A 19,272-nucleotide genomic window follows, 5' to 3' on the forward strand; every position below is an offset into this window, starting at 1 on the left:
TTTTGCGCTTTCCAAAGCTGTTTTTATTTTTAATATCAGAATACACTGGCGACACACTTTATTCGAGCTTGGCTAGTCCCACGAATTCGGGTATACCCGGGTGTATTGAGGTTTGTGACTGTTTTCTGCCCGAGTGCATTGAGTTATTTTCCAAGCAGGGATTGAAGCATTTTATTCCCGCTGGCTGCAATACTGCACAGTATATATATATATACTGCATTACAATTCATGAATTTATGCCATCTGGTAGACACGCGAAGCATTGCAGCCTATTAAATCCTAATCATTATCATTTAACAGATCAGCCGCCCATCAGCCAGGCATGAACCCAGGCTGGGAAGGCAAATGCAACGGGGCTTGTCAGAGGTGAGGAGTGGCGCATTCCAGGTATCTGCCAGGTACATACCGGGTATTTGCTCGAATAAAGTGTGTCGGTGCAGTACTTCAAACGTTTCTTTCTCCAGAATGAAGCATACAGTAAGATTCGAGAAGGTTAAACTGATGTTCTTCCCAGAGCCTATTGCAGTATAAAGGTTACCATGGTATCCTCAGAAGCAAGAGATTAAGAAGATCAGATATTTTAACTCTACTTTAACTCGTATTTGTATGTTAAGCCAAAAGCCCTAATAAAATGCAGTGCAGGCATGTTAAATATAGCAATCACTTCACCGTTGGAGAAATTATATTAGTTTCCTAAATCTGACCAACACGGAACACCACTGTGCCAATATAAGACGCAGTAACAGCTAGAACTGAATGCAAAAATCCTCGCTTCAAGGAGAGACAGGAAGTTTCAGCAAATCACTAATAAAAAAAAAACTGTTGCCTTTCCTGAAGAGCTCTCATACGGTTATATTTTTATACCTCTGCCTGGAGGCAGAATCAAACAGTCATTATTAACCACGAAAATCCAATTAGTAATATTTTTGCTGCTGTCCAAGGTGCTGGAGCAGCTAGCTAGCTTATGCATATTGCCAAATATCAAATAAACCAACCAGAATGCCATAATTCAGCAGTTTACAAACCCTGTTATGTTGCCACCCTTTACAGTAAGGTCAGATCCCCAAAGCTCCATTAAATCACCGCTCATAACGTTATGTTAACTAATTGAGTAACAGCCCTGATGTTAACATCTAACTACAAAGCTAATTATAGGCTGGAATACATCTCATTAGCATAGGCGTAGTGTCACGTTATTGTAATGCAACATTGCGTTATCTGCCAATAACATCACGCTAAGTATGTCTTAGCCATCCAGACCCTGAAATGTTAGGCTTTGCTAGAGACTTTCTCAATTTCTCCCCAGCAAAACCCAAATTTCAGGGTCTGGATAGGAGTAACGTCACCTTTAGATATCAGCTATTGTAACATCACGTTAAGTCTCTGCGTTAACAGACTTTAGTGTATATGCGCTGTTAGGGGGATGCCTCTTTTGCATATCATTATCACTGACTGCCATTAATGTTAACACAATGCTCTTACTGGGAGAAACCATGGCTTAACGTTAAGTTATTAGCTTTTGAAAATATGTGGTAAGGCGTAACGTGATATTAACTTAGGTTAAGTCACTTAACAAAGCTTTGTGAATCTGGCCCTTAGTGTGTCTCATGTACAGAATGTTTGCAGGTGGGGCTGTATGATTGGCTCAATCTATTGTCATGGTTACACTGAACTTCTTTCTTCCTCCCAGTTCCAGTGAAAGGTTCTGCCATAATTGATGTAGGAGTTCAACTTATGACATATATATATATATATATATATATATATATATATATATATACAGTATATATATATATATATATATATGCAAATGTAAATACAACTGTATGCTCATCTGCATGTCTTAGGCAGGTCTGCAACCCCGCCTTTCACCATTATCACCCAGCACACAGCACTTCCACTGCAGCAAGGGATTCTGGGAAATGACATGCAAATGAGCACACAGTGCCACTTTTTGCTTCAAAAACCATTTTTAACATGGTTCCCTATAGCCCTATATAAAACTGTACACCTGTCTCAATAATTCCCAAGGGGTAGCTGCATCAAAAGATGATTAATTTACAGCAAAAATAAAGCCTGCGTCTGCTTGTATCAAACTGTATGACTTTGGGAATGTGTTTCGTGACAAGGCATCCCTTCTCCCACCGGGAGTTATTGAGACAGGTGTGGAGGTTGCCTATGCTATTTTTGTGAGTCATATGTGTGGTGTGCTGGAGGCGGATATCAGAATTTTTACATTCTGTGACTGAACAGTTACAAAATAGATTAATGTCAAACAGACCTTTTGCTTTTCTCTTTTCTGAGGGTGGGACATATAATATGGTAAAATAGAACCTGAGTTACATAACATTAATCATCTTACTGGAACTTAATTGCTAGTTTCTTGGATTCCTGCAAGTCAGGGGAACTTACCGTAGCTTCACGTTGTCCTCCTTACTTTTAGAAAGAATTGTGTATGTGTTTGTTTGTAGCAGTGCCCTTCCCTGCAGGTCTCACTAATGGACAATTTGGGGGAATGAATAAACATTCTGAAAGTGTTATGGAAAGGGGGGAAAAAATGATGAACCATCAAAATAAAAACTATGCATGAAATACCATTGCTCAGGCAAACACAATAAAGTAAGTAATAGCATTGAAACAAACAAAAAAAAACTTTAATATTCATGTGTACATTGATCTAGGCGAGTGTTTCTCTTCTGATTTCTTTGTACTCTTCCAACCTCCAAATAACATCAACAATAAAAGCATAACAGCCTCTGCCCTGTCATTACTGACAGCTTAGGTCTCAGTTCTGTGATTTCAAAGCCTTAAATATTCAACATATTCATATTCATTTAACATATTCTCTTGTTTGGTGGAGGCTGAATAGTATTACCATAATTTTTTATTTGTTGTCATATACACAATTGCTAATGCTGGGTATCGGGGGCATAGCAACCTAATATCAGTTTAAAATTAAACAAATTGACTATCACAATTCATTTGCATGTACACAGATACATTGCTTTTATCACAGCATGCAACCCATTTCAGAAGGTGGAAAGATATACCAGCAGGTAAAAAATAGTTTGCAGATGAAATTTGTTACACAAAATGAAAGATGTTGCCTTGTTTTACATTTGATGACTCCGTGATTTATTGGTTCTCTACAATTTGCATTTTAATTGAATTAAAGTATTTTTTTTTTTATCATTTCCTGTAAACATTACCAACTACAATGTTACATACTTGCCATTGAATTTTGGTCTACCTGTCGCCCCCCAAGTGCTCTGATTATTTTACAATGTCCTTACCAAAGCAAGCATTAGGATGGTAGATTTCCTATATAGAGAGGCCTTCTTTGAATCTGCCTATTGAAAACAGTGACTCCGCCATGCATGGGAACCGGAATGTGTTTCAAATGTGTGTACCTTGTGCTTGCTGGTGGGCCACATCAGAGAAATGTTTCATTTGGTGAGTGATCGGTGGCAGATTTCCCGATAGGCCCGGCCCTTGGGCGCCAACATTTCTGTTTTTTCTCTTTTTTTTTTCCATTATACACAGGCTTCTGCTCTCTTCTTCACTGATTGCCAGGGGAGAGCATGGGGCCTCTGTAACGGTCTCTTACCTTCTTCTTCGTGCCATCCTCCTCCTCCTGCAGCATCGCAGTGTCAAATGACACCACATTTATTTATTTATAAAATGTTTTACGAGATTTATGAGGTTTACGAGAGTCACCTCTCGTTTTCAAGTATGTACATGGAGGTACGTTGTCATGGAAACGCATCATCACGTGACGTTGCCGTAATGGAGGAGGCCCAGGCGGCAAAAAGGTAAGTGCCGATGGGCGGCAATCATGAGTACTACAAGAGTGCTTTACTTTGTTTATCATGAGTATACTGTATATACTCTCCTTAGCACAGTTGTGAGCAGATTCTCTACCCAGGGCTCTTTTGGTTCCCAGTGATTAGCTAGTTTTAAGCATGACAGTAATTTACACTTAAGGAATGATTTAAACACACATACTACCTAATACAGGTTCATTCTCTGTCACGCAATACGCCTACTTCTGTTTTCTCCAATTGGCATGATAAATATGTTTTTTTTAATCTCTAGATTGCTGTCTTGTTTACACATACACAAGTTTATACAAATGACAACACTTGCATTTGTTACATGGTTACATAGTAAATGAGATTGAAAAAAAGACATGTCCATCCAGTTCAACCTATGTTAAATATATACACACCTTTGTACAGTATAAGCTGTATAATATTTATTTGAATGCTTTTAAGATATCAGGTGATCAATCATTTTTACTACAATTTGCCAGGTTTATCAGTTTCATTCTTGACATTTGGATCAAAATGTACTAAGTTTTGACCCTGCGCCCCCCCTCCCCCTGCCGTCTCACCTCCAGGCCCGCCCTCCCTCCCCCTCCTGCAAGGCTCCGGAGTCAAATGACGTCACGTGACCCCACGGCATCATTTGACGCTGGTTACCATGGTGACATGTCGTCGAAGATCAGGTAGGGGAAGCTGCAGAGGCCTCGCACGGTCCCCCCGGCACTTAATTTAAGTACCTTGGGGGAGAGTGCGTGACCTCTGTAGCCACCCCTGGAAATTCTCCCGTCCCTCCTGCACACCCCTGCTGTAAGGCACCCTATGGCTCACGCAAATGAATGGGGACCTGGCATATCCCTACCATTAATTCCCTTAGGAGCTAAGTGTTTTAATCTGGTCTGTAACTGTTTCATACGCCCATAATACAAATTATCTCTAACTGTGCATGCAATGTCTGTATATAATGTATACCCTGCTCACTTATGTAACTGTATTTGTAAACATGTATTATTTGTCTTAACTCTGTGCCCAGGACATACTTGAAAACGAGAGGTAACTCTCAATGTATTACTTCCTGGTAAAATATTTTTTATAAATAAATAAATAAAAAGTGTAACTGTATCTCATTACTTTGGAGAAACAGAATTAGAGAGTGGCAATGCTGTGCAATAGGAGAAACTGCACGCAGGAGAGAAATCACTCAATGTGCATATCAAAAAGGTCTCTTTCCGTTTTAGCATGACTTGGAGTGATTTAATCCATTGTCTGTGCATCAATTAAACCCCCAACTGTGATGTTTTTCTGCTTTAGACATTAAACTGGCTTGTTTCTCACAATTACTAAAGTACAGAATAGCAAAATTACTGAGAAACAACACTGCATTAATAGAGTCTGTTTCATAAATAGATTCTAGTTTCGGCAAGTACATCAAACAAAATGCCAGAACACCCTTCTACTGTCTCTGCACTTCTCCCCACTTACCACATAAATTGTTAGCTCTTCAGGGCAGGAACTCCTCTTCCTATTGTTTTGTCTGAAGCCCGTATTGCCATTGTGTTATAATATTATGTCACGTGTATTGTAAAGCTCTTTGTACCTGGATGGTGCAATATAAATAGAGATATACATACATACATAAAGGCCTCACTTCTTGCAGACAAATGGGTGCTTTACCAAGCAGACATAGTTTTACTAGTTCCATCATATGTTGCTTTCTGATTTCCATAAGCATTTTTTTTTAAATAGTTCAGAGTTGTAGTAGCTGTGCTGGTCCCAAGGAAGTGCGTATGTGTTTTACCTTTTGCTTGCAGAAGCACTGTAGACTATAATCGCACTATACTGTAGATGTAGCATATGATCTTGTTCCCCCAAATAACACAATGTTTCCACTTATAAACAAACTAGCTGAAATACCCGGCGTTGCCCTGGATTTAATTTTCCTGCTCCCCCTCTGTCTCCGCTCCCCTCCCCCGTGCACAGCTAGCTCCATTCTCCCCTCCCCCGTTCACATCTCCAATTCCCCCCCTTCACAGCTAGGTTCCCCCACCCCATTCACACCTCCGTTCCCTCCTTCACAGTTCCATTCTCCCACCCCTTCACAGCTCCGTTCCCCCCCCCCTCCCTCGTTCACAGCTGCAGTCCCCTGCCGGTCACAGCTCCGTTCCCCCCTGCACATCTCTGTTTCTCTCCCCCCCCCCATTCAGAGCTCCGTTCCCCCCCGTTAAGCTCTGTTCCCCCCCTTCACAGGTCCGCACATCACTCTCCCCCCCTGCACCTCACATCACTCTCCCCCCCTGCATCTCACATCACTCTCCCTACCTGCAACTCACATCACTCTCCCCCCCTGCACCTCACATCACATCACTCTCCCCCCCCCTGCACCTCACATCACTCTCCCCCTGAATCTCACATCACTCTCCCCCCGCAGCTCATATCACTCTCCCCCCTGCATCTCACACCATTCTCCCACTGCACCTCACATCACTCTCCCCCCCTGTATCTCACATCACTCTCCCCCCCTGCATCTCACATCACTCTCCCCCTCGCAGCTCACATCACTCCCCCCCTGCACCTCACATCACTTACCCCCCTGAATCTCACATCACTCTCCCCCCACAGCTCATATCACTCTCCCCCCTGCATCTCACACCATTCTCCCACTGCACCTGACATCACTCTCCCCCCCTGTATCTCACATCACTCTCCCCCCCTGCATCTCACATCACTCTCCCCCTCGCAGCTCACATCACTCCCCCCTGCACCTCACTTACCCCCCTGTACCTCACATCACTCTCCACACCCCTGCACCTCCCATCACTCTCCCCCTGCACCTCATCTCACTCTACCCCCTGCACCTCACATCACTCTCCCCCCCTGCATCTCACATGACTCTCCCCCCTGCACCTCACATCACTCTCCCCTCCTGCACCTCACATCACTCTCCTCCCTGCACCTCACATCACTCTCCCCCCCTGCATCTCACATCACTCTCCCCCCCGCATCTCTCATCACTCTCCCCCCTGCACCTCACATCACTCTCCCCCCCTGCACCTCACATGACTCTCCCCCCTGCATCACACCTCTCTCCCCTGCACCTCACATCACCATCCCTGCACCTCAAACATGCCCCCTCCCTTAGTAGCCACGCCCCCCTGCTCCTGCTCTAACAGATTTGCTGTACAGCCGAGGGACACTTAGAATGTCCATAATTTGGGAAGTGAGTCACATTGGAAGCTCAAAATAGTTGCGTTGACCTACAAATCCGCAGCACAATGTCCAGTGAAAGTTTTGTGGTGCTACGTGGTGCCGTTTCTGAGATTTCGATGCTTCTGACATACAGTACAAACAAACAGATGGAATCCAATTTAGAATTATAGTATAGATATTGCAAAGTTTGCATAGGAATAAAATGACATGTTGGTGCAGAAAATCACAATATATCTCACCATACCACCCCGGGGGTGTGATCATGATGCTCCCTAGAAGGCATCTCTTCCTAAATTCTTCCAACACATTTTGCTAAAAAAAACCACTTGAAGGCTACAACTGAATTTACCATGTGTCATCTGAGGTCATTGTTTTCTAATTCTCTTGCTTGGATTAGGCACATTCATTGGAGCTATGATTTCCTAGCCCTTAACCACTTGAAGCTTTTTTTACAGTTTAGTTCCTGGTCTGAATAGCAATCCCAATGTATCTATCCTATCCCTTCTCCCTCTCAAGTGCTATACTCTACACTATGGGCTTACATATACAGTAGATGGTCCAGCATAAATAGTGGGCAAGAGAATGACCAGAACCATAACAAATATAATTACCAGTTTGTATTTACTGCCTCTCTACTATAATTGTGACATATGAGCAATTCTACACCGAGTTAAAGCAAATTGCAAACCATAGGAATCTCTTTGAAGGAATAATGCATATGTGGAGTAAATGTACTCTATGGGTAGTTGTGTAGTCCAGACAGGCGTGTTTGTTTCTGACAACCAAGTAGGTGATATTGACTGTACATAAAATAATTGGCAATTCAGATCTAATAAAGACTGGCGATATACATTTATTAAAACCCAGTTTACAAGTTATCTAGCAGTTTGATTTTGTATAGACAATAGGAGGGTCGGCACTACAGAGAATGATGCTGCTGTATTAGTGTTTGTAGTCCTACAGTAACCTCACCACACTCTTTCAGGGATAATCATATACACAGATACTGATAATAGACCATATGCAACAGAGCGGTCACTGTCTCAAAATTGTTGGGAGGAGCTATAAACTTAGAATATTGTTATTATTATTTTGGTAACAATGAAAATCTACTGATATCTATAATAGAAGGCATGGAATTAACAGGCGGATCAATCTTCTGTTACTGATTTAAATATTGAAAGGCTATTTGATGTCATCTCTACAATAATTCTGTATTAGCCAGGATTGGAGAATTAAAAGGTTTGGGTGCTCTTGAAATGTATAACGAATGAAAAGAGAAGGCACTTTTGAAAAGTAAAATTGATTTCCTACTCAGTATGTGTTTTTATCCAGACAAAGGTTTGAGACCCACATGTTGACTAAGTAATACATTCATTTCAATTTGTGAGTGTGCTTATTTTATCTTTACAAGTGCCATCTGAATTTTAACATAGCGTAATATAATTCAGTACTGAATTAGATGCCTGTGTATTCTTCAGACTGGTGCAGGCAGCAGAGAAAGACGCAGAATTGAAATTCACACTATTTTATAAAGTCACAGGGCTGGTAATTATGGCTAGTTTTTTTGGCTGTGCAATAGACTCTTCCTTACTGCTCTACAGTGTTTCCAAGTTACATTTTTGGATTTCCTGATTTACATATAACCTACATTTCATAAAAAAGCTTGGTCAAAAAATAAAACGTCCTGGAAAACAATCCCTGACAGAACATTTAGTTAAAAGGTGGTGGTGAGTTCAACTACGTAACCACAGTTTTACCATGTATAGTACTGTAAGAGAACAAGAGACATTTCTCTGTGTGATTTCCTTAATTCTGGCAATTGTTGTGTAGTTAATAAACCTGCAGCAGGCTACAGAGCATCCCAGACACACACACATGCACATAGTGACATACACGCATGTGCATAAATGTGATGACACGCATATGCGTTTCAACAAGGTTCCAATTAGACATACACGCACGCGCATAAAATAAAAACAGTATGAAAAGAACAGCAAGCCTAGCAAAAGTTGAAAGTATTGAATAATAAATAATACATATAGAATAAAATATATACATTTTTATTTTGGGGGTTTCTTAGCAGAATTAATTACACATGCAAGTCTACTGTAATTATACTGCAAAATGCAACGTCAGACAGTAGTGATGATTACAGGACAATGTAAAAAAGTATTGAATTTGAAAACATAGCATCATACTGTATAAAGCTCACAATTATTCTCCCCTAATCAATAACAATTACATTGTTAATTGAAATTTTTTGCCTACTTGGATTTTTAAATCAGATTCACAATGCGCAAGCAACGTTTAAAAAAAGCGATATTACAGTAGAGTTCCATCAAAATTCTTCCTTATCTTTTGCCGCTAGATGTCAAAGTTTCTTATCTGGGAAAAAAAATGATTCTATTATTTCCGGTATTGCGCATGCGTCAAGTCATTGGGAATTAAAGCAGCAGTTCAAGCAATATCCTACAGTACAAGTGTGTCTGTACGATGAGAACAAACTTCTGAGACTCTGGCTCTTGAGCCCCGCCCTCTCCCTAGCTGTCCACCAATTTTAACTACTGTAGTAACTGCTCAGTCAATCATATTGAAGGACAACATTTTCAATAATGCTGTGCAAGAATTATGCAAGAATTGAATTAAATAACCCAGAGCAAAGCGATTGATTACAGGAGAACGGATCGATCTGCAGCTTACGGTACTGTAACTAATCAATTGTCTGTGTGCATATTGTATTGATGCACATATTGTTTTTTAAAAAATAATATTTTTTTTTAAACACGGCAGCTTGAACTGCAGCTTTAAACTTAATACTGTACTGTATAGCGTAATACAGTATACTGTAGTACATTATATTTACCTTCAGTATAAACTTTGCCAAACGGGTGAAGATGAGCCACTGTCACTCCTGTAGTCTGCATTATAGTTGACAGGTGACAGCTGGCCTGCTACACCTGTAGTTAACAGCTGATGAAGCTGGAAATCTTTTTGGTACACACAAGCTTGCTGGTACCTGTATGTGAAATCAGGCTCAGGCTGTTGTGACATAGTCCAAAGATATTAGGCAGCTTTCTGCCCGGTTTTAGGTCAGAAAGTGCAGGAATAGTGCAAAATTATCCATTCCACAGCTTCACATTTACTCAGGCTGGTGGATGGAAAATCCAGACCACAGTTTACAATGTGTCTAGTTCTCCCTCACCTGCTCTCCTAATCACTAGAACAGGTATTTAGAGCAGAGAGGGTTGCTTTTCAGTCTCTCTTCTTAGAGCCTGGAGGCTGGGGGTATCGCTGCTCCCCTGCATCCAGTTCAGGGAGGACACCCCCTTCAAGTATCGCAGTACCAGAAGATTTGCCTGGACACTTTGGACCGAGTTCCCACCATGAACAGATAAGACAAACAAATGTTTATTACTGTGTCTAAAGACTGTATGCTGTATCTAGTGACCCTAAACGAAAGGGCATTGTTTTAAGCTGGGTAACCAGGTTAGTTGGCCCAGCAGCAGTTAGAGAGGCTGATTCTGCTGTGTAGTTAGATCCCTGAATGGGATAGGATTTCTTTATATGATTTATTTTTTTGTTTCTTAAAGTGACAGTGTGTGAAATATTATAACAGTGATATGAGTAAACCGCTGAAGGTTAATATCTGGGTGCCTCATGCCTACACCTGTTAAAGCTGCAGTCCCTTACTGGGTTGAAAATAAGGCAGGCAGAAGCCTGAGTTAAGCAACGTAATGCTTTGTATGATCCTGTTATTTGTAAAATTAACCCTAGAAGTCTGTGTCGGGAAGATCCCAGACAGACGTCAGTGCTACAAAACAGGGGCGTTTGTCACACTGTACATTTTGCAGGTAATCCGGCGAGGACAGGTAGCAAGGATTGCCGTTCACCAGGTTTTCACTGGTGGTCGGAACGTTATTGTAAGCCGGTACTGGTGCTGTTGCCGGCGCTGTTGCCGGCATTGGCACATTGCAGAATTGGGATTGACGAATCTTATATGGATTAAACCCAACCTTTCTCCTTTTGACGTTGCCATGATCAAACATACTGTAAAAATCTGGGACCACAACCCAATACCCTCTTCTATCTCCGGCAGGAGGGGCAATGCGAAGTTAAGGTTTGCCTTATCGAACGCTTCCACCCACAAACGTCAGGTGAAAATTTGTAAAAATCATAGTTCGAAATGAAATTTTCATATATTTCTGCTACAGTCGCCATCTTATCTGTTGCAGCATTAATTGCAGAAAATATTAAAAATGCATAACTATAGTCAGGTTTTTTTTTAACTATACGTGTACGGTGTACACATGGTGTCCAGTCCAGTCCAGTCAGCAATTGTGCAAGGATAGGAATGTAGAAAAAAGCCCATAGCTTTGTGTTTTAGACGTTTTTATTATGAAACGCCTAAATTTGATAACGTCTTCAAGGACCAAGGTCGCTTCACAATGGACCACTGTGGTACAGTAGACTTGGTTTTTATCTGTTTTTTAAACACCTGCAAATTGACACAGTAGCACAGTACGTGTACACGTTACAAATGATTCATTCTGCCACTTGGCGGATACGTGAAGAATTGCACCCAAAGAAAATCGAAGCCATTAAATTCAAACAGATCAACCGCGGTAAACACTGGGGTGCCTGGTGTGATTGGCAGCGTGAATGCCATGTGGAATACAGCAGAGCACACAAAAACGGCCCAGTGAAATGTTCGAATAACGGCCGCTGCATTTGTACACACGCACCCAAGGCTCTCCCCTAATTTTTCGTAATGGAGCACTAGCCAGATTTTATTGATTATTCTTGAGATGTCCGGTATTGGACCTTTTCACTTAACCGCTATGTTGTACCTGCTATGTTGTACCTGGTGGCCGTCAAAATATGTCAAATCAGTTTGCACTCTCCATATGATACATTTTGAGTTGGCCTACTGAGTAGCACCAACCAAAGGCTAATTTCTACAGTCCGTCCCAGAAACTCATTTATTAACTGAGAAACTTTCTGCCATAATCCAGATTTTATGGGGCAGGTCCACCATATATGCACCATTGTTCCTCTCTTCTGGTGACATCCCCAGAAACACCAACAGTAGTTGAGGTCTAACTACACAAGTGAACTCTCTTCCCATGAGTGCTAGAGGCCATGTCTATACATACTGCGCAATATGAATGCACACAGAGCTGTCTCCTGCACATACAAATACACTATGTAATTCCATCCTTATAGACCAATACACATAGTAGCTACACACACTTATAGTAATGCAACACACTCTTACATTTCTACACAAACCCACAACCCCTATATACACGTCCACTTACACACCTTTTGTAAAGTGCTGTATACTCTGTGGGCGCTGTAAACTCTGTGGGCGCTTTACAAATGTATATTTACATACACACACACACACACACACTCTTACATCACTTACATTCAGGGACCATTTAACACCTCAAGCCATAAAACGCATACTACACAGGGGGGAGGGATAAGCTTCAATCACAGATCACATTCCAGTATGCACTGTTTTACAGTAAAACCCCTTTTTTTGTCTTAATTCATTGTAACATCGCCGGAAGAAGAGATCAGTGTATCTCGAAAGCTCGCACAAATAAAAGCATTTCGTTAGCCACAGAACGGTATCGTCTATTCATTTTTGATTATTAAGCTCGCTAACACGGTACAGATATATATCTCTCTCTCTATATATAGAGAGATATAAATGTGTATATATGTATATATGTAACGTGTTCCCCCCCCCAATCGCAGTTTGGGCCCAATAGGGAAATACTACTCTGGTTACACATGGCTATAGTGTGGTGCACCTGCTGGCTTACAGGATTCCTGAGTCTCCCGCTTGATGGTATTATGGGGAATGGCATCGGGACTGGCTTGTAAGGTAATTCTGAGTTATACTCACTCATGGTACAGCGCCTCCATCTCTTCCAGACCCCCAGGGTAGTAGGGAGGAGTCTCTGAAAGAGAACCTCTATGTGCACCTTCTTCCCAAGTTACTCCACACACAGGACAGAAGCGTTCTTTCTCTTTGGCATCCTTTATTAACAGCAGACATGGACAGCTGCCCAAGTGGCTGGTCGTCTAGCCGCTCATTCTCAGGTTGCCAACCCAAAGGAAGTCCCTGACCATACACTCCCAGTCAAGGGCACTGAAAGCAGGTCTAGCTCTTCTCTTACTCCCTAATGAAGTAAGAGGTATAGTCTTCCACACCACTCCCTAGAGGGAGGGCCACAAACACTGCCAGAGCCCTGACAGGTTGCTGGATAGACTCACCTCACTCAGATGGTGTTACGATTGTGCTCGCCACAAACCGGGACCGGACCGCTGGGCTGAGGTGGGGTTATATAATCACCGACCTTAGTCCGCGCAGACTGATCCGGAGTGCGCAGTTCGTAGTCATACATAGCAGGGTCAGGATTGGAGAAGGCAGCATCGTCGTTATTCAAGCAGGAGTTCGGCAACAGGTAGTCAGGAGCTCCCCGCTTCAGCTTAGGAGCGTGAGCGCGGGGGTGGCCTCTGCGCGAGGAGCGGGCTCTGCCCATGATGCCGGTCTCAGCAGGGGGAGACAGCAGGCTGGCTGAAGTACACCGCGGGGCAGCGTCGGGGAAAACCAACGCTTCAGCACAGAAGTCCAAAGCAGGCCTCTGCGTGGAGAATAGCAGCAGGCTTCAGGAAACGAATTGTAACCTCTGCTAGGGGAGAATGCAGCAGGTACTAGGAATCTGTGCTGGCTAAACAACGCTTCAGCACAGGAGTAAGGAACAGGGCTCTGCGTGGAGAGTAGCAGCAGGCATCAGGAAAATCACGGAAACACAGGCCTCTACGTGGAGAGAAGTAGCAGGCCTCAGGATACTCAGGAAACACAGGCCTCTCCATGGAGAGTAGTAGCAGGCCTCAGGATACTCAGGAACAGGCCTCTGCGTGGAACTAGCAGAAGGCCTCCGGATACTCAGGAACTAGAGATGAGAACTAGAGAGGTTAGTACACAAGGAGACAAGCCAGGCGGCTTGTGGCAGAGACAGTAACGTCCAGAGAAGGATTATGCTCGGACCTGATTCAGAACCAAAGCCCAACATATAAAGGTGGAGATCCAATCACAGGGGGAGGGTGTGTGAGCATTCCTCCAATGATGGAGCACAGGGCAGAAGCTGCAATGAGAGGCAGCACATGTGCCATTGATTGCCAGAGGAAGCCTTTGTAACTGCAGAGGTCTGCAAGGCTAGAATCAAAGCCAGGAGTGTATTCCTTGCAGATGGTGAGGCACACACACTAAATAGAGGAAGTTCTGCATATTATATAGCTTCAGTAGGCACCACCCCTGTGTCACTGTTAGTGGACACAGAGCCTGATGTCACTTCCTTCACTGAATAATACACAGCATATGAAGTGAGGGCAAACCCCATGATTACTCCTGGCAAACCTGACCTTTAACAAGGATTATTGCACAGGAGGAGAAAGACATTTAACCCCAAAATTACACAGGGCTATATATATATATGTATGTATATATATATATATATATATATATATATATATATATATATTATATGTATATGTATACAGTATATGTATACTGGGGGGGGGGTATATGTATTGTTTTTTATATGTATTGGGTAGGTTTTTTTTGTATGTATTTGAGGGGGAAGGTTGTATATATTTGCGGGGGTGGGGATTTTTTTTGTATGTATTTGGTGGTTGGAAGTTTTTTGCATTGGGGGTGAGAAGGTTTTTTTAAGGTTTTTTTCAGAACCTGGTAGGGTTTTACATTCCTAATCTACAGTTCTCCAACTTGTGGGCTAAAAATTGGATGTAAATATTTGTTCGCCTGCATGTTGGTATCAGAAAATAAGGTGTTCTTTCTTATATGTATGTTTTCAAGATTGCATAAAGTCTATAGGTTAGTTGTAGTCTGAATTAGCAAATATCTCCCAACATACTGGTTTTGTAAGTGACCATACAAGAACTCATGCAGTACCTGTCTGTAAAAACACTGCTGCAATGATTAAAATAAATCCAAATTCAAATGTCATACGGTACACAGGCTTCGTTATTTTCCAGCATACTTTGGGATCAGCTAAATGTCAGGTTCTGAAGGGAAAATTGAACTTAGCAGGTGTACTATCGACTTTCAAATAGAGATGACAAAACTAGGTGAGAGAAATCAGAACCTTACATTTGAAGCACAATATAAAATATAAAACAAAAGATTATTTATAGCCAAATGTAAAACCAGAACAGGAGACCAAGTGCCCATCTGTAGGTGTTTCCTGCCATAATTCTTTTCGTTATTTAAAATAATTCAGTTATATATTTTTTTGTTTCCCAATTGTTTTTATGATGTTATACTTTTTTATGCATTTGTCATGCTTTTTTTCCCCTTTATAATTTGGTAAAAATCCAAAAGCAAATGAGTTTTGGTAAAAACAAAACGCACGAAATGTTTAGAACCAAAACCAAACCTAGAGTGAGAGTGCCCTCTCTTACTTTCAAATATTCAGTACAGGTATTATCTAGCAAACAACAAACATCATCAAGCTTCTGTCCTTGCAGAATTAAGCAAGCAACCCAAATGGCTCTCTGTGCCATGCGTCTTTGTTTTACAGGAGCTCTCATTTCTTCTCACTACCACTAATATCAAATTGCAGACTTTGATGGTGTCACGCTGAGCTCACCACAAACAGGACTAGACTAGACAGGACTAGACCGCGGGGCTGAGGTGGGGATGTATATAACCGCCACCCTACAACCACGGAGCCGGGTCCGGAGTGCGTAGTCAGAGTCGTGAAGCCCGGTCAGGGAGGGAGAGTTCGGGTATGTCGTGGTACTTGCCGGTGTCCGTGGTCAGGGAGAGGAGAGAGCAGGAATCCAATGACAAGCCAAAGTACAGGATTAGAGAAGAGATGGGTACGGGTACAAACAAAGGTCAAGGCACAGGTTCAGACAAGGTATTGGAACAGACAGACTTCAAGCAGCGAGCACAGCACATAAACCTTAGTTTATGCTCAGCAAAGTGCAAGGGAAACAGGAAGGCATTTAAAGGGTAAAGCACCAATCAGGAGGGGTAGACAGAATGACATCACCGGATAGCAGGAGACTGATAGGATAGGAGGAGCTCGGATTGGACTCAGGTGAGAGGCAGCTGATGATCCTCCGCTGTTTGGTTGTCGCGCGGTGCAGCGCGAAGCGGGCACGTCATTGATGGACATGGACGCAGCACGACTGCGCCGGGGGTGCGTCTCCAGGGATGTGCTCCTCTGCGCACATGGAGGTTGAGTTGCGTGCGCACCGCTGACGTCGTCGTGTGACGCATCCTTGGGGTGGGGCCTAGCAGCGATCCTCACAGATGGCAACATTTATATAAATTCTGTACAGTGCACTAGAATTCTTTAAAGATGTCGAAAATTCTGAAACCAGTAGAAAGAAAAGAGAGGTCAAAGAAAGATTCCCACCAAGGTGATAAGACAAAAGGCTGACAGTATGCTGGCCTAAAACACTAACAATAACCTAACGTACTGACATGAAGCTTATTCATTGAAATCACTTTGCATTACATACGGACTGCAGCCTGTTCAGTTTTACTTTCATTGTATTCAAGGATAGGAGATTGGCACATACTGTATGCTCAAAGCTTTTTACTAGAAATGCCATTGTTGTTCCCCTTTGTGTTAAAAAAAATTAACTGTGTAAATGCACTACAGTATGCAAGTCAAACATTTAACTTTTGTTAGTGTCTTTTTTATTTTTCTTGTTATGTAAGTTTATGCCTGGTAATTATGTGTGTTGATGCCAGCGCAAGACTGGATTTCTATTGCATGCATTATGTTTAGGTGTTCCCATATTTGATGTTAATGTCAGCGTGTTATACATTTTTTTGTATGCTAAGAATACAATAATTTGTTAACAATAAGAAACAAAACAGCATTTCACAATGACTCTTTGAGACTTGGATCATTAGTGACGTGGCTATCTGAATGTTATACTGTAGGTTAAGTATTCCATCCTGCAGTGAAGCATCCTCCTGACAACACGCGAGTTGTTACTAAGACATACAGGGCCATGGTGACTAAGTAGCACTATGCCATAAAATAACTTCCACTGCCAGAAGACAACTTCTCGTCCATTCATTTGAATTGGCCGAAAGGTGTATTTGGGAGCTAGAAGGTGTCTTGTGGAATAGAACAGCTTAATTAATGTGGTCCACAATCCATAATCCAGAATGCATATGTGGGGTCTCCCTACAGTACCTCATGCATTGCACATCGAGTTATACTTTTCAAGCTTTAAAACAGGCTGAAAATAAACCAGTTAATACCATTCCAAACATACAGAATATATTCGTACTGCGTAAAGCAAATGGAGATAGAAAATGAAACATTCATTACTTTTCATCCTGTTTTTGATTGAAATGAAAGGTTGACAGATTGAATTGGCCTGAATAGGCTTGAGGTGTACACTAGTTTGTAAGTTTCCCACATACAATCATTATTTTGCTCTTTGTGTCGAACTCACACTCTATGTATTGTTCTTTGTTTTAGATTTCGGAGACATATGCCTTCCTACCCAGAGAAGCGGTGACAAGGTTTCTAATGAGCTGCTCAGAGTGCCAGAAAAGAATGCATTTAAACCCAGATGGCGCTGATCACAAAGGTGAGTGTGGTATGCAGCAGGTACAGCTAACTTCCCATTAACTTGGTAATGTCCGTTTCTATTTCATTAAGCACTGGGCTACATATAGTTCACAAGTAATTATACTATAGTTGAGTAAATTGCATTTGTAATATTTCTAATTTTAGCCTCCTAATTCAATTAGGGTTGAATCTAGAACAATGACCCATGATCAGAAACAACATTATACACTGGCGACACACTTTATTCGAGCTCGGCTAGTCCCACGAATTCGGGTATACCCGGGTGTATTGAGGTTTGTGACTGTTTTCTGCCCGAGTGCATTGAGGTATTTTCCAGCCAGGGATTGAAGCATTTTATTCCCGCTGGCTGCAATACTGCACAGTATATATATATATACTGCATTACAATTCATGAATTTATGCCATCTGGTAGACACGCGAAGCATTGCAGCCTATTAAATCCTAATCATTATCATTTAACAGATCAGCCGCCCGTCAGCCAGGCATGAACCCAGGCTGGGAAGGCAAATGCAACGGGGCTTGTCAGAGGTGAGGAGCGGCGCATTCCAGGTATCTGTCAGGTACATACTGGGTATTTGCTCGAATAAAGTGTGTCGGTGCAGTACATTGTTGTTCAACTGATCTGGGGGAAGAAGGGGGTGGGGGGAGAGAATATATTAACATCCAACTTGTTCTTATCTGAAAAAAGGTTTATTTTTTTATGAATGCTACATACTGAGAATTTGCAGTGTACGTTCTCTTCATACAAAGAGAATTCATTCATGTTTGAAATGTTTCCTGAAACCCCACCTCTTTAAAGAGGCTTACCCAGCACCTTCCTGACAAGTCTGCAGTTAATGCCATGCTGAGTGAGCCCCATCTGTCCTTGTGTCATCACTTTTCCATTCCTTTTAGATTGTAAGCTTTTATGTTTTGCCATTGACCTTACCTCTCCGGTTGTACTGCAGAATATGTTGACACCATATAAGTAACATATAATAATAAGAATGTGGAATGTTTTTTGGAAAGCTATTCAGAATAGCCCTTTGCATTCCGACACTGCTCAAACAAGAAGTAGATACACTACACAGTGCTAAGCTATTCAGATCAATAGCTACTTCGGAAATATGGCTCCATGTATTTTATGTATTTGCTATTGACTCAGCTACGGTACCTTCTTTTTAATTCTATGTGTTACAAAGTAACCATTGTTTCTAATAAAGACCACAATTATTTGTGATAATGATTGTCATCTCTTTTTACAAGAAAAAATGTAAACCAAAAAATCCTTTTGATAAGACTATGCCTTTAAAACCAAAGTATTTCATCTAACGGTCATGTTATGTTGTTACAGATAACGGAAAGCCTCCCACATTGGTGACAAGTATGATAGACTATAATATGCCAATTACTATGGCTTACATGAAGCACATGAAACTGCAACTCTTAAATTCCCAACAAGATGAGGTAATACACGTTATAAAACACTTGCATTTCAAACGTTATTGCATGAAGTGTCTCTGACGTGTTTGTGGCCTTTCATGCACTGATTCTAGACCTCTACTGTGTCTTAATTATTTTGTAGGCATGTTTCAGGG

The 19,272-nt window shown here is 41.8% G+C and overlaps 1 protein-coding gene across 3 annotated transcripts in view; it reads left to right on the top strand.

Moving 5' to 3' along the window:
* The window catches only part of NOL4 (nucleolar protein 4), a 399,454-nt gene that overhangs the window by 162,046 nt on the left and 218,136 nt on the right, over positions 1-19,272 (top strand). For all 3 annotated transcript variants that reach the window (XM_075584592.1, XM_075584591.1, XM_075584593.1), the window contains 2 exons: positions 17,582-17,693; positions 19,029-19,141. In XM_075584592.1, the coding sequence (XP_075440707.1) occupies positions 17,582-17,693; positions 19,029-19,141 (225 nt within the window). The remainder of the gene's footprint in view (positions 1-17,581; positions 17,694-19,028; positions 19,142-19,272) is intronic.

The sequence above is a fragment of the Ascaphus truei genome, chromosome 2, assembly GCF_040206685.1.
Source record: "Ascaphus truei isolate aAscTru1 chromosome 2, aAscTru1.hap1, whole genome shotgun sequence".
Lineage (NCBI taxonomy): Eukaryota > Metazoa > Chordata > Amphibia > Anura > Ascaphidae > Ascaphus > Ascaphus truei.